At 30.8% G+C, this 17,652-nt stretch overlaps 1 protein-coding gene across 2 annotated transcripts in view; it reads right to left on the reverse strand.

The window, feature by feature from the left end:
* Positions 1-17,652, reverse strand: part of LOC118201109 (protein DENND6B) — a 180,323-nt gene that overhangs the window by 19,279 nt on the left and 143,392 nt on the right. For both annotated transcript variants that reach the window (XM_085822994.1, XM_085822997.1), the window contains exons 14-16: positions 11,262-11,326; positions 10,744-10,833; positions 3,264-3,317 (exon numbers count right to left, since the gene is read on the reverse strand). In XM_085822994.1, coding sequence (XP_085679120.1) covers positions 3,264-3,317; positions 10,744-10,833; positions 11,262-11,326 — 209 coding nt within the window. The remainder of the gene's footprint in view (positions 1-3,263; positions 3,318-10,743; positions 10,834-11,261; positions 11,327-17,652) is intronic.

Here is a 17,652-nt window from a genome sequence, read left to right on the forward strand (position 1 = left end):
TCTGTCAGTTCAAGAACAATCAGGAGAAGATTAACAGATGTTGGACTGAGAGGTAGAATTCCACGAAAAAAGCCTTATCTTAATTTTCAGCAACGAAAAAAAAAAAAAAAAAAAGACTACAGTGGGCAAAGGAACATATTAATTGGACAGATGATCAGTGGTCACAAGTTATATGGAGTGATGAAACTAAGATATCGTTATTCGGTAGTGATGGGCGAAAATATGTAAGAAGTAGAATAGGAGAAAAGCTACATCCTGACCGCATTCAAGCAACTGTGAAGAACCCAGTTAGTGTTATGATTTGGTCATGCATGTCAGCAGATGGTATTGGTCGCCTTCATGTCATCGATGGGACACTGAATGCCAGAAAATACACTGACACTATTCTAGAACCAAAACTTCTACCTTCCATTAGAGATCTCTTTCCCAACAATGCTTCGTTATTTTTCAGCAGGATTTTGCCAGGAAACAGTCCTGACCTCAATCATATCGAAAATTTAAGTCACCGTTTGAAAACTCTTGTCCGAATGAGGCGCCCATCAAATAAAACGGAACTAATTGAGGCTATTATTGCATAATGGCATCATGTAATAACGAAAGAAGAGCTTAAAACTCTTGTTCAATGAAATGTCGATGTGAAGCTGTAATCAAAAATAAAGGGTAGTACTAACTACCCTTAATTTTTACTTCTAAGTACTGATAACTCACTGCAATCATCACTATCTAATGTATATCGATAACTATTATCGTTTAACTTTTTTTGTATTGCAAATAATTGAATTTTGTGTTTTGTATTAAATTCAGTAATAAATTCTCTTTAAAATGATATATACAAGTTTGCATTTTGTGAAACGTAACGTTTTCTATAATCATACAAAGTTCAAAAACATAAAAATTTCCAAGTGTCCACAATTTTGGCCACCACTGTACAAAAGTCAAAAGTCGTTGATTCGGACACCCATAATCCGGACCTTAAAGCTACAAACTTTCTGCGCATGCGTCGCGTTGACACTTAGGCATTTACACATGCGCGTAAGACCTTTATGGCTGCAAATAGGCGTGTGCGCATGCGCATAATACATTTACGCATGCGCGTTTAATGTGTAACGAACAGTATAAGCTAAGCTAAAATTATCTAATTCAGTTAATGTTGCAGATTGCGTTGTTCCTTAATCTTCGAATTGGATCCGCCTTATTATTTTTTGCAGAATGTTAGAGCAATTTTATAAAAGTAAGTTTTGATTATGTTAAATAGAATTTCCGACATATATTTACTAATATGTAAAGGATCTACAAAGCGAAAGTATGTTTCGAAATACGAAATCTGTTTATCAATTTCACGCTGCTGGGGGGGGGGAGAACGCCTTGGAGTGCAATGAATTTGAAGTTGATCTGTCATCACTATCCCTAGCTTCAGGGCAGATTTTTTATTTTATTTGTCTTATAATTCCTTACTAAATATAGTATTTCTTCTTGATGTACTCCGTCTTTGATATGATTTAAATCAAGTTTCTCGTCATTATAATTCGCTTCCAATAGTGAAGAAAACACAGAGGTTATTGAAAACGAAAAAATTTCGATTGACAAATTAGTCGGTATTCTCGACACAGCAACTATAGGACTCGAACAGGGGAACTTTGTAACTAAACAAGAAATTATGTATGTTTAATAGAATTAAAGAGAAAGTATTATCACATGAAACGAAGCAACTTAAACAATTTACTTTGAAAGAAATGTTTAATAAAGTAAACAAATAAATATTAAGCTTTTTCTTTTAGTAAATTTTGATACTTTTTAGATCATAATTGTTCTTTATTTCATAAAATACGGTTTCATATTTTTAATTTTGTAATTTCTGCATGCTATCTTACCATATTTAAACTGATGATCTGTAATCCGGAAAAATCGATAATCCGGAATCGTCGAAGTCCCGACGAGTCCGGATTAACGACTTTTGACTGTATATACTGGTGCCCCTACTGAGGGTACCTTGCCAATAGATGGCAGCACCAGGCTTCTCCTTCTCTACTGTGTGAGATGACAGCATTTCTATACATTATAATAGTTTATGATGTAATAATTTGTTTATGATTAATTTACAAGTTGTTTAGGATTCAGTATTATGTTCACGCAGGGATGGGTTGTTTACTGACCCTGCACTAGAACTGAATACAAGTATATTTGTTTCTTTTTCTTTTTTTACTCTGTGCGAGTTTCATTTGTCTCTATTCAGCTAAAATTTTAACTTCAGCACTTAACCCTTTCCCAAGAGAAAGACTCGTCGATTTCAAAATTGCCATCTGGGGTCAAAATTTTACACAATTGTAGGGGTTAAATGTGGCATGTTAGCCCACAAAAGACACCCGTTGCTTCGTGTTTTCCAAAATCCTAGAATCCACCGAAAATGAGAGGAGGTGATTGACAACTGACTTGTCATTCGGGAGTCACACCTTCTTCCCTTTGTGTGGTGTTATAAGATCACACAAAGAGAAAGCTCACTTAAAAATATGGGAAATGGAAGTGCACTGAAGGTCTATCTCTTAGTGTAGTCACAAAAACTGCTGATTTGAAAGCATGCTTTTATTCTTATCGTTTTTGTTAATTTCAAATGAAAGACTAGGGAATGCAAGAGAAATTTAGGGTTAGATTACAAATAGGTTGTTTTTGAAACAAATTTCACAATTGTTGAAATGAGGGAAAATATTTCTAAGGCCCGTTTTAGATGCAAACTATAATTTATCAAAAGTTGAGAAGAAGCCCCTAGGAGACCAAAGGGGTTGAAAATCGAAATAAGAGCTTTGAGGTGTATAAAATAATAAAGTTGTTTAACGGCGTTTCTTCTTGAACAAAAAGATATATTACAACCTATATTTACAAAAAATAAAAAAAGGGCCCTTACGGTCCTCGATAATCTAAAGTGTGTGTGCATGGGAGGGGGGCAATTCTTGGTATCATAGTATGACCCATGGTTTTTTTACATATTATCTAAAGCATAAAATATGACTTCAAAAATGCAACATAATTTCTCATCTGAGTCCTAGTGTTACATTTATTTATTTATTTTTTAATTTTTGACTGTTATAACTCCTTGTAATATTATACTAGTTCAGTTATAGCATGATATGACCGTGAACCATTACAGCAGATTTTAGATCACACTGTTGAAATGATTCCATTTTCATTGCATACTCAGTCTGTCACAGTAATTGGCACTTATAATTTAAATCAATACATTTAGTTTATAACGATGCATTACAAATTACCTTGTGAGGCGATATATTCTTCAAAAGAGGCATCAAACTAGCCATGTACCTCTCCTAATAATAGATACATTCAAAAAGTTAAAATATTTAAAATAAACATAATAATAACTATGAATAAGGGTATCTAATTACCCCACTTATGAAACAGATGTGAATAAATGCAAAATTCACAAGCATTAGCAATTAAATGCAAGACATTGTTCAAGAATTTTTTTGAACAAAATTTGGTGAAAAGTAAATGATTAAAGATAATTTGTTTAATTGAAGTGGTGGCATTCTTCATTCAAAGATTTGCTACATGTAATCTAGAGTCTCTGTTTCACTCTTAAACATACCTATTGCCCATTTCCTTCTGTGCACATCTACTCGCTTGGCCTTGTGCCAGCTGCCTCACCACTCACCTCAGCCAGTACGGTCTTGTCATCAACTTTGAGATTAACATACATTTCTTTTGTTTTGCTTTTAAACACATAGTTGAATTCAGTAATCAAGAGGAAAGCAGCATAGACAAGAGGACTTTATGCATAATTGACACATATATAACACATTGACACATATGTTTAACTACTAAAATGTTCATTTAGAAGTAACCCCCCCCCAAAAAAAGGGATTCTTTAACAAAGCATGACTAGTGCTAGCCATTTAAAAAACAGCAATATATCCCCCACAAGCTAATACAGGATTAAGCAGCAGACTACTATTATCAGTAGTTCAAGTACAAAAATGTGACAAAACGGAGAAAATGATTTGTTGAGGATATGGTGCAAATGTTTTTAAAAGTCAATATTCCATTGCATAAATTCAATCAACTAGCTGTATGTGATTATTTTGTAAAATACATATATGGTTCAGGCAGTCTCCCTCCTGGAGATGTTTTAAGCCTAAGTATGTACTACATTATTCCAAGAATAAAGGAGAGAAGGATCTAAAAGACAAGTAACCAATTATAGTTGTCAATAAAACATCTGGCAAACAAGACAAACATGCATTTGCAGTCTCAATAAATGTTAGGTTAGGTTAATTGATGAAGGCAAACCACCTTGAGGGCTATTTGCCTATGAGAAGGGACGCCTTTCGATAAGGCCTTTTTAATGGAAACTGGTTTGTTTCACATTACACATGGAGAAAACCATGAAAACCAACCATCTAGCCAGCCTGTTCACCAGGATGCGATCTCAAGTCAAACTATCAGTGTTCAGCGACTTTATAACTCGACCACTGATGATTCACTGATTCAGAAACAGAGCATCATATTTATATATTCATCATATTTATATTTAAGTACAGATTTCTTAGACATGATTAATTCTACTTGCTCTTAAAGCAGTTGACAGATTGAAGAAGTATGAAATAGAATGCTACCAAATGAAAGGTCTAATATTAGATTCTATGTGCTACATGACTGGGACCTTCAATTTGCTGAAAACACTTGTTAGAAATCATATTTTGTATTAACAACACTTGGTACATAAAGCGAGCTTTGAAAGTGACATATTTATAAAAAATTCAAAGAATTAAATAGTATTATCCAAAACAAAAACAGCCCCCTTTTTTAACATTCCTCAAAATGAAAAACGCATACTTAAGGTAATTAAAGGAAAGGCATTTCAACAGGCAGCAATACCTTATGCTGTATTTGTTATAACAAAAGGGAATTCTTGGTTTAATGCTACTATTTCTTGAGCAAATATATGGACCACATTATTACTTTTCTCAATGAATATGAAGATGACAACTTCAGTATCAGTCTTCTACAGGAATGTATTGAAAACGAATTTCTCTCTCATAAAATACAGCTTCAAATGGCTTTTGTTTCAGAATTTTGTCCACAAATTATGAAACTGATTCAGAATTCAGAAGGATCAAATTATGCATTTGCTTACACAGGGTTCATGGGCACATTTTAGTTAAAAAAAAATAAGCACCTATAAGCACTTTTCAAGCACATTTTAAGGAAAAAATAAGCACCTGTCTAATTACATTATATACAACTGCATAACCTTAAAAAAAAATTAGACTTGTAACTTAAAATATGAGCAAGGCAATATTTATTAAGAGAATGAGTATTGGAATTTCAGTTCAAAATATAGAAAATAAATAATAATAAGCCATATTAACTGTATTCGTTTGGCACCTAATAATAAATACAATTTATTTTTCCACTCGTATTAATATTTAAATAATTTAACTTAAAAACAAAATTCTGAACATCTTCTAAATTTTCATTGCATAATAGTTTTCCCTTAACATATATTTCAAGCAAAGTAATTTAAGTAAAAAAGAGGCACATTTCTGAAATCCAAAGACGGGAAATTGCCTCATGCAGCCATCCTTTAACAGTAAAAGCTTAACTAACCCACATACTCGGAAATTGCCGAATATTCTGGATAGTAACTGGAAAAAGAGGAGTGAGGGAGATAGTAGCTGTTCTTTAGATTTCTCGGCTAAATAAATGATTCTGACATTTCGATATGTGCATCATATAAAAATAGACCAACGGAACTGAGAAATATTCTGCTTAGAAAGCATAATAAAACTCTTTTAAGTGTCCATAAACAATTTTGGGACTCAACATCAAAATTAATTATCTCTGCAAAATACCGCAAACGTTATTGTGCAATACGTGTAGCGTTATTCTTCTACATGTGATATTACGCAATCGGAATCAACAGCTGCCAGTATTCGGAGAATAAAGAACTAAATAAAGGAAAAGGAAGAGACTTCCTAACCTGGGGTGTTTCTGATTCTAATTTTCAACCGACTGCGTTAAATTTCTGGAATAGAATCAATCTTCGCTTGGGTTGGGTAGACCGCAAAAACTTTTAGTCCTATTCAATCCAGATTGGAGAATGACAAAAAAAAAAAAAAAAAAAAAAAAAAAAAAAAAAAAAAAGCCCGCTGCTTTAATATTAGAGATTTTGCAGAGAAAGGGGAGAACCTCCCAACCTCCGTACTGTATAATATATTGGCCAAAAAAAAAAAAAATTATTTTGACTTTTATTTACGCCATTCCGAATATTATTCCTTAGAAAGCTAATCTGTGTAAAAGCACACCCATTTTTGGAAGTTTATCTATACTTCAGTAGTTATTGCAACTATATTATTATAAATATTCATTCATATGCTCATAATATAATCATAATGATCATAATAAACACGGATATGAACTGACCACGCGGAACGAGAATGCAAATTATTAAAATCTTGATAGAAATTCAAAAGTGTGTAGTACTTGGGTGGGAGGAAAATAATACTGAATGTACCGAAATTTTATACCGTTTTCGCAATTCTTTGACCAATAAAACGACGTGCACCTGTCTGTACTCTCGCACGCACCATAGGTTACGTTAATGCAGAGAAAGGGGGGAAAGCAATTTTCGAGAGTATGATTCACCATTTGACGTTGCATATAAGGAAGAAAAGTTGTTTATTTAGTTTCGCCTTTGGTACGGGGAAAAAATGCGCATTCATTAAAAAAAAAGCACTAAAAGCAAAAAAGAAATAAGGGCTTTAAATAAAAAGTAAGCACCTATAAGGGCCTTTATATTTTTTTTTTTTCAAATATAAGGACTTATAAGCACTTGTAAGGACAGCTACGAACCCTGTTACATGTTATTATAGAGTCAGTCTTGTCTTGAATACTGAAGTAGTGATTATTTAAGGAAAAATAATGTATTTTGACAAACAAGAAAGATTATATTGATTATAGGCATAATATGATGATGACAGCAGCAGAGATATTTTAAATAAACTGACTTTATGTTATTGAATGCAACAAATGAATCATATGAGCATATTTGTAAATTATTTTGTCCACTTGGTAGTTATAAGCACTTCAATGAAGCTTTGAAGCCAAATTTATCACTAGAAAGCTGGATAAAAAGTTTTTATACTGAACCTCTTACAGTAACCAATCAACACATTTATGCTGATGTCATATGGATTCTTAAAGCAACAAAATTCTGTCACAAAAACTTTGCAACACCTATTCAAAGCCTTCATAGTCCCATTAAAAGCACAGAGGCTCCGACATATTTTAGTATTTATAACACTGCAATTACACACTGAAGAGACAGACACGAGACATGGAATACCGAAATTAGCCTTATTTTAGCCTTATTTTCCTCTATGTTATTGCAGCAATTTATTTGATTACAGTTGGTTAAGAAAAGCAATTTTCCCCCTTCAAATAAATGTGACATTTTTCAGTTTTGACTTTAATCACCAACAACAACAACAACAACAACAATAATAATAATAATAATAATAATAATAATAATAATAATAATATTAATAATAATAATAATAATATTAATAATAATAATAATAATAATAATAATAATAATAATAATAATAATAATAATAATAATAATAATAAAAGAAATTATGGATTTCTGCTTATGTTTTATGTTATGTTTTACACAACTAAAAAATTTATAGCAAACTTAGTTTGCATAGCTTAATATATATTGAATGATATCTGCACTTCTTAATTTCTTACAAAGCAGAAGAATGTAACATAGCAGAAGGAGATATAAACTGAATTACGCTGTAATGAATCGCAATGGAGAACTAAGAACGGCAACCAGTTCCTAAAATCTAAACAAATGCCCAACTCCTGAAGTGCTTTAATAAATAACTCATCTGTCACTGTGTCCTCCTTGAAAGAAAACTTCCTGCCTTCATTTTTTGAATGTTTAAATATTAGAAAAATAGAAGCACTATCAAAGTGATAAAATAACTTTTAGAATAGTTCACTACAGCAATAGATGTTATTTTTGTGGCTGCAGACAAATAAGACTAAAATGCATTGTAGAAATGAATATAGGAGTGAAATTGAATATTCATTAGCAAAAAGGATACATGGAGGTATAATTTCTAACACTAGGAGAAAAAATAAAAACAAATTCAAAGACACTTGTTATGAACATACAGCATAGACTCCAACCTTCAGCAAACCTTGTCAGTAGTCAACGCGCGAACAACATTTTTACAACTTTGAAAATGTGCGCGTAGCGTATGTTGTAATTAACCATTCATTAATTTTAAATTAATAATTAATTGTAATCAATTTTATTACATTTAAAATCCATATACATATAAAACTGAATAATTAAAAATATACCTTGTAAATTATATGCACATTTAATTAGAAATTTTCTTTTAACTCCTCAAGCATTCACTAATAAAAAGTACTTCAAATCACTACTAATCATAGAAAAAATCAGAAGCTATAAATCATATCTTTATTCTGGATATGATTTCTACAGGGAAATAAAATTTAAATAATCAAGAATGATACATATAAGTATTAAACAAAATACGCATAATTTATGAATGCAAAGATTTATATGTAGCATGCTTAGCAAGCTTAAGTTCTGATTTTGAGAATGTTTTTTTATAACACAGTTCTTCATTTGCCTGCATATTTATTTTTTCAATCAAAACTGCTTCAAGAGTTTTAAGACCTAAATTTGGTCGAAATTCCGTCTGATTTTTTTTAACAATAGAAAAAATTCTTTCGCAAGCTGCATTTGAATGAGGTATTATTAAGACAGCAAGCATTACAGAAGGCAATACTTTGTATTTAATACACCCATTCATATTTTTTAATTTGGCAATTTCTCCCCATGCTATATCAATACGCAAATCTACAATTTCTTTCAAATCATCTACTTGATACATGGAAAATTCAATTTCTACTTGATTAAGACATTTTTCATCAAAAATGGATGGAAAAGTATTCATCAAGATTATGTTCAATTAAAAAACGAACAAAATAGCATTCGGCTTTTATAGGATCTGTTTCATCATCTTTTATTAAGAAATTTGTTATTTCTTTAGATTTTACGGTGCCAAGTTCTATATGCTTTTGAGAAAACACATGCCGTTTACAGTCATCTTTTCCGCCATGAAAAACTGAGAAGTCTTTGTTGCATACACTGCAGTGTGCGTGATTCACAGAAATTTCGGACGCTTTAATGCATAGAAATTCTGAAGAATATGAATCTTTGAACTTCTGCTTTGATAATTTTGGCTTCTTCGTTCGAGGCAGCATTATGATTAAAAATCTTTCACCTGATTCACAGTTCACAAGACACACGCTAAGCTCTCGCCGTAAACTACACAATGCAGCTGAATGCAGCCTAAACACACATCAGCGAGGAACCTGGGAGACAGACAATTGGGTGGAACTATTGATAAGTCGTTTACGGTTGGAGTTACTGATCTACGATTGGCTAATTCTTCAAAACTAGGAACGCACTCAACACGTGATATATGATAACACGAGTATTCAGCCAATCATCGGATGAATTAGTTGGTTCCGTTTTGCGTACTGGTTCTCCTGCTCTTGTTTCTGTAAAATCTGTAGTTTTTTCCATACTTTTCGTAGCTCGTAGTTTTTCATGAATTTCCGTAGAAACTACGGAGAATCCGTAGTAGTTGGAGTCTATGCATACAGTAATGAACAATGTGCTGATCTTTCTATGAACTACATCAACTTAAAAAGAAAATCTAAAGCGTATAATGAAAAATTCATATGAAGAAATATTTCAGGAATTCAAGGACAGTGAATTACATAACAGAATAAATAAATAAAAAAAAAAAAAAGAATTGTGTTTGAATAAAAGTATTAAATTAAAAAAAAATAAGTATTAGAAAAGGTAAAATTACATTTGCCTAAATTAAATAATAATAATAATAATCATCATCAAGTCCATAGATGTGCAAAAAGAGTGACTTAACATTTTTTAAACTTTACTTCTTTTTTTTAGGGAGGGGGGTCCTTTTATTTATTACGTTAAAAAGTTTAAAAAAAAATCTGAAAGCTTTCAGATTTTAGATTACGCCTGAAGGTGCATTTTTTTATTTCATTTACGCACACATACATGTTTCGAGAGCATATGAGCTGATGTTCCTTAGGGTTAAAAGTATTTAAAAACAGTATACCTTGAGAATTTCCAATAGACAGTCTTGTGCGCTGGAGGAGATAGAATTTTTTTTTGTAAAATGTTGTCATTTCTTGCTTAAAAATTTTGTACAGTGTTGTCATTGCTTGCTTAGAGTTTGATAATAAAAAAATTTGTTAAAGTTTTACAAAATATGAAATAGACAACGAAACAAATTCCAAATTCGGGCTTCCGGGTACTCATATTGGGGTGAAAGACTAAGTTATTCAAAATTTGGTGGCTCTAGGTACCATTGTTTTCCCAAAATGGGACAAATGTTTGAAAAGTGAAATGGACATTTATAGTGAGTCGAAGAAAAATGCTGTTTCAAGACAAATATCCTTTCTGGGCTAATGCCCATTTGGCTAAAACGATGATGCTAATGAATGATATTTTGCATTACAAATATACAATTTTATTACAAACAAATGTAAAAGTGTAGTAGAAATCAAGAGGTCAGTATATAATGAATAAAACCTTTTGAGACAAAATTTTACAATAAATGGTGATGCGATTAGTGAAACATTTACCAAAGGAATCATAAAACTCTGAGTAAGTTCTAAAAGATAGTGCCTTAGAAGAGTATTCTGTACTTCACTTGGTTGATCTGTTTGCATGCCCTGCGAAAAAAATATTCCGTGGTAAGATCTGTCATATGAAATCATAACAAATTTTACAGATGATGAAAAACTCACATTATTCTTTTAAAATTCTTATTAAGTAAAAGAATAAAGTTTAGCTTTTTTTTCCAACCTATATTTATTCTAAATAGTTTATAAAATTTTGTCATTTTCAAAGTAAACTGATATACTTCAAATGATAATATATCAAAATTATTAATTTTGAATGACAAAAAAAGATTTAAAAACACAAAATATTAATAGATATTAATGGTTTTTTACATTTACAATACAAATTAGAAACAGCAAAACCATATTAGAACTCAAACAGAACACAATTAACACAGGCACAGAAGCACTTTACATAGCAAATCAAACTTTAAAATTTAAAAAATAAATAAACAAATAATAAAAAAATTGTGATCTACCTTGAATATCCTTTTTAAGATATCCTTGTCTTTACTGAGATAGGGCTTATACCTTGTATATAAACCTATTTTAAATACAAATATATGTGTTACACAAGCATTTCAAAATATTTTAAAAGGGAAAAAATATAGTTTATCAGAAATTAAATTTTTTAAAATATTAAGCTGCAATGCATAAATTATTGGGTTCTTGCAAATGAAATGGCCAAATCTAAAGATCACTGAAAATAAAAAGAATACCTGTTTAATCAAAGTAATGGTAAATAAAATTAAAAAAAAAAAATACCCGTTTAATCAAAGTAATGGTTTATAAAATAAAAAAAAAAGTACCTGTTTAATCAAAGTAATGGTTTGGCTTATGTGATTATAGCCCTTATACCTTTCCTTAGACAGTTTCAAGAGCTATCTATCTAATGGGAGGGATGCCTTTGTGGAGGACTTTCTAAAGAAAACTGTCTCATATACATGTTATGCATGAGGAAAACCATGAAAACAAACATGCAGCCAGCCTATTTGCGGGATTCGAACATCGGACCGAACTACCAATGTTTAATGAACCTACCATTCAACTGCTGGTGGGCCCTTAATCAGAGTAATATCTAGCAGTATTGATACATTGTTATGAACATGTGCCAAGGTCATTCAGATTACTTGTTAAAATCAGTACCTCAGGAAGTGACGAACTACCCACTAAATTGATGCATCATTGGCAAAGCATTACTTGGAAAAAAATGGGAGCAATCTGCTGTGTAAATATCCAGAAGAATATGAAGGACAAAACATAATTTCACATCCCAAACTGTTGACGTGCTGGATGTTTGATGCTGCTGTATGTAACCAGGCATTACTCTGAAGCAACAAAACTCCCTATGTATTTACAAGTGCTCATTGCTTTAGGCACAATTCGACATGCATTTGCTATATGTCCATATAATATTGAGCTACATTTATCATTTCACCTCGTGGAAGGAATAAATAGCGAGTAACACGATCAGAAAACCATCATACAATAAACAAAATCTTTAGATGAAAATACCTCAAACATCTTTTGCCCCCAGCCACTGTGACAAACATGTGCTATTTTTATAGAAAATGCACTTCTCATTCATAGTTATAATTCATTCGGCGTATCATCCAGGGTGCGAGGAATGATGTTACAATATTTTAGAATGAAACGTTTTCCATTCTTGGCAAACAGGAGGAGGTGTGAAATCATCATTTGTCTCCAGATGCTGATAACCCTAGCTACAACTCTGAATTTAGTGCATGAATCTTTCTTCCCTATTACATCTTAAAGAGAGAACAGGGCATTTCCAAACACTGTACTTTCTTATCATCAGTGAGTTCATAAGGCATCCATTTGCTGAACTTCCTTACTTCTATTATTTCTATATAAACAGTTCAAAAGTATATATTTAGTATCTGGGTGATCCAATATACATGGATCTGGTTCAATTAAATCATTTTCATTAATGAAATCAATGAAAGAAGGATGATGACTGCAGCTTCAAATCTGAGAAAAATCTGGAAACCGACAGTGAGATCTCTCATTAGCTGTTCCTATACCAAATTATTTATTAGTGTCTTTTATTACTGCCATTGCTGAAGTGTGTGAATTAGTGTCTTTTATTATTGTCATTGCATATTAAAATTTACAGCAATCTTAATAGATCAATCAAGGACTGGATTCCCTGGCTGACTTAATGTCAACAGTAGTATTTGATGTTTATTATACATTGATCAAAACATATACTACAAATGTATCTCTCATATGCATTGTGTTCTCATATAAACAAAAATTTTCTGAAACCTAAATATCTGCCTTTTTTTTTTTTTTTTTGTAACCAGTAAAAACTTGACGTTATTCAATGGCCATTTTAGATGCAACAACCCAATATTACCAAGAGAATAGTAATTAAAAAAGAATACAAACTTTTATTCTCAGGTTCAGTAACAAATTATAAAGATAAATTATAGTACATAATCAGATTTTCTATTATGGTTTCATTTATATTTATTTTTCTGGCTATTTGTTTAGGACAAATTCCAAAATCAATTTCTGACAGATTTCTACTTGTTGATTTTTGTGAAATTTGCACATATTTGCAATAATAATGCAATATTTTACAGCAACTTTTTTTTTTAATTAATACAGTTCTTTTTTTTTAGTTAAAGGTATGGGTAAATTTTTAAATAATTTTTTACACATATCCTTGCTTGATAATCAAATTCATCGTCAAAGAATATTGATCTTTTCAATATCAAATGTATAAAAAAATAACAACAAAATTTAATGTTTTTTCTCACACGGATTAAAAGATGCTAAAATCATGATTGGTAACTATGAATGTGGGACTTTGAACAAGGATGGATTTTTAAATAAAACCTGCCACACACACACACACACACTATGGTTGGGCTATGGTGGAAAATGAGACATATGCTGCCACACCACCAAACCGAGAACCCTATGAAGGAATTGGAATTCTGGAAATCTTTTTACACCAAAATTCTTCAATTAGCTTCAGAATGATGATACAACTCGTAAAATTTTAAAATTTCTTTTATTTAAGAAGTCCAGAATTTGCAAGGAAGGTGAGGATCCTATATACACACATCCTCTTTTGGTTGCATAAATAAACACAGCTGTGTGATTGTCCTCTTTTGATTGTATGAATAAAAACAAATGTGTGTGTTCTTATGTCCTCTTTTGATTGTATAAATCAGGGGTCGCCAAAGTGGTCTATATAGACCCCTAGGGGTCTATTTAACAACAGTAGGGGTCTATCTGACCCAAGGGGTCGAATGGGGGTCTATTGGGACTCGAAGGAAAAACAGTTCTTAATACGCAAATAACACAAATCTAACTGCGTACGTAAAAATTTAAAATATTTTTATAATTGACTTAATATTATATTTTTTATAGAAAATAAAATAATAAATCAGAAAACAATCTGCCCCTTTTTTCCTTATGGGTTTTCGTATGTATACCGTGATGTCACAACTTGACCTTGTGACCAGTTTGTAATTTGCACGACTCATAGTATGTAGCCAGAAGAGCGATTGAGGCTTATCCGTGTCTCTTGCTGGCGAACCCATCAACCAATTAGGAGCCTTTGGTGCAGACTTTGCAAGCGACGACACTGCAAGACACACATCTTGAAGCAAAAACGCTTATTAAAAATTTGACAATACATAAATTTTGGACTAATATAAATATAAAGCAAAAATATGTGAAACTTTACGAAATGGATCAGCCATTTATGCTGGCGTTTCCAAGTTCAAGCCGGTTTCAGTCATGTTAATTCAATTTTAACTAAAATCAGAAATAAATTAAATGTAGAGCTTCGAGGGGATTTACAGTTAAAATTGACCAATTTCGAACCCAATATAGCGAACCTTGCCAAGAAACACCAGGCACACTCATCTCATTAAGAAGTAAAAAATCTGTAGCTACTTTACTTACTGTTTCTGATTTATTAAATATTTAGACTAATATATAGTTTTACTTTAATTACCTGAAAATTACCTTTGTGGGGGTCTATGGAGATTTCGAAAAATTATATAGGGGGCGATGATCAAAAAAAGTTTGGCGACCCCTGGTATAAATAAAGACGAATGTGTGTATTCTTATGTCCTCTTTTGACTGTATATATAAAAACAACTATCATTAACAGTTCTTTTTTATTGCAAGAATAAACACAAAATATAACATGTTTAAAACCTGTATAACACATTCCTTTAAATCATTTTGAGATGCATGATTTATTGATAATTGTAATGAAAGGAGTAATTTATAATAGCGATTTTGAGAATCATCGACCATTTAATTCTTCGAAATTCATCAGTTAATAAATAAAGACTAGTCCTTAGTGATAAACGTGAGTAATACTAAAATATATTATGAGGCTTAATCATTAGTTCCAATTATAGTTTCATATGAAGTTAAAAAATCACATTAAGCCGCAAAGAAGTAATAAGATTTCAGAGAAGATTTCACAATAATTAGAACATATTTTGCACTTTTAGAAAGTAATTTGAGTACTTAAACTTTTTTTTCCATACTAATCTCTCCTATTGAATAAATCCCTACCGGTAGAATAGTTTTCCAATCTTTTGAAGTTACAAAGAGAAAAGCATAACATGAACAGAGTAAAGTGAGAAGACTTTCTTGAGTTTTAGGAACAATTTCTGCATTGCAGAGCTCCGATTTCGGATGCCTCAAAAATGTATTTATAAAATATTCAGGCATTTTGCGAATATTTTGAATTTTAAAATGTAATTGTTGCAAATTTTGTATGCTCCTCCAAACAGTCATCATGGTGTTTTTGAGAGATTTTGAAATATCTACTAAAAATCAACTAATCGTGGTTTCTAGACATGTGTTCAGAACTTAAGTAATTTGATTGAATTCTATGCGTCTATTTTACTTCTCGTTACTTAACTTCAATGCATAAAGAGAAATGTAACCTTATCATACTTTTATAAATATTTCCCTTCATATACATTAATTTACGCGTATGCAGAGAACGAAAAATTATTTGATTATTGAATTTATTTCTATTGTGATTTCAGAAAATAGTTATGTAATTATACGGAAGCGAATTCATGTCTACATTTTCCCAAATCCAAAAAAATATGCACCAATTTTCGGATGCAATCCTAAATGGAAAAACTGCATTAAGGGTTTCAAGGTTATTCTTTATGTTATATTTTTGTTCGTGAACGAAGTAAAGGGAATATTGTAATCTTATTTTGACAAAAATATCAATTTTGATTTCTTTCGAACCCATATGAATGAATTTTTTTTATGACATAGGTACACTGCTAAAAAAAAAAAAAAAAAAAAAAAAAAAAAAAGAGGGACACTGCTATATCTCCCGTTCTACTGGGGCGATTGACAAAATTCAAATTGCGTTTTACATGTCTCGAAAGTGCGACTTAGGATATATATTAGATTTATATATAGCACTATTCTAACATAGGTATTTTGACACAAAATCGAACTTTTTCTGAAATAACATACCAATTTTTTTCCATATTTCGATTCTACGTCTCAAATTATGCCAGAATACCAAGTTTTGTAAAAATCGTACGAGGAGTTTTTAAAATATTAGCTCTCAAAATTTTAGCTCCTCAATGTTAATTGAATTTGGCAAATATTTATTAATATCTCTTTTTTTATTAAATTTTTTTGATTTTTTCTCTCACATTTCGAAATTTGGGTTCATTCCAAATAAATTTACCCATTTTTTGTGTTTTATTTTTTAAATTTCTATTTTTAAATAATTTTTATAAATTTTTCGAAAAAAATTTTGAATTATAACATATAAAATTTTACCATCATCTTAAAGTAGGTGTATTTTCAAGCATATCTGCAAAAAATTAGACTTTTTTATTCAAAATTTTCTAAGATATACACGAATTTACATATTTTCGAGTTTTGAAATTTGGCATCTTTTTTTTTGAGCGATAATAACACCAAATGTGGTCTATGGACTTTTGTTACAGTGAATTGCCACAGCCATTTTTAACCGTAAATTTCAAGTAAAATTTTACAGAGAATTAATTATATGACATTTTTTCCCTCAATGATGCGTAATAAATATTTATTAATACTATATGAAAAGCTATTTTTTTAAATTATAGATGATATTATTCAAATTTTTAACTATTTTTTTAAAATTTTTCTCTATCTTCCTTTTTTTTAAAAAAAATAACAATAAATTTTTGTAAGAGTAAATTTTTACCTTCGTTTTATCGTCTGCTACTTTACTTCGTTTAAATCGAATTGTCTAAAACTGAGAATTTTCGTTTGATATTTATTTGAATTTTATGACATTAACTGCATAATTTATTTCTAAACAAACTGTTGCTTTTGAAGTGGCTGACAGAGCGGCTGATACTATCATCCACATTTTTAAAGCACAGTATATTTTTAAAGAAACATAATATTTAGAATAATCACTTTTATACAAGTCAAATTATGATATAAACATACAACCCTCTAGAGACTGAATTAATGGAAGTTCAATGGTTATGTAGAAATGATTTGCAGCTACTTAATGGCTGGATAAGTCAGCAGATTTTGTGGACAAGTAAGAATAATTATATATACGCCACCCAACATTCTGGATTCAATTAGCAACGAGGATATGATGTTTATTAAATGAATTTAAGAAGTTTTAAAACATAAAAAATCAACTCATTTTTATCCTAAAATGTATTTTTAAGTGTAGCGTATTTTCATTATATCCTTAAAATTCTAATTTAGAATGTAATTGTCAAGAACTGAATCCTAATCATCAGTAATATAATAAGTGATTATTACGGTTATTAATAAATCCTTTTTATAAATTAATTGCAAATATTTCAAAAAAAATTCTGTCTG

Source organism: Stegodyphus dumicola, chromosome 1 (genome assembly GCF_044657685.1).
Source record: "Stegodyphus dumicola isolate Sdum_Otavi_A_Nest chromosome 1, ASM4465768v1".
Lineage (NCBI taxonomy): Eukaryota > Metazoa > Arthropoda > Arachnida > Araneae > Eresidae > Stegodyphus > Stegodyphus dumicola.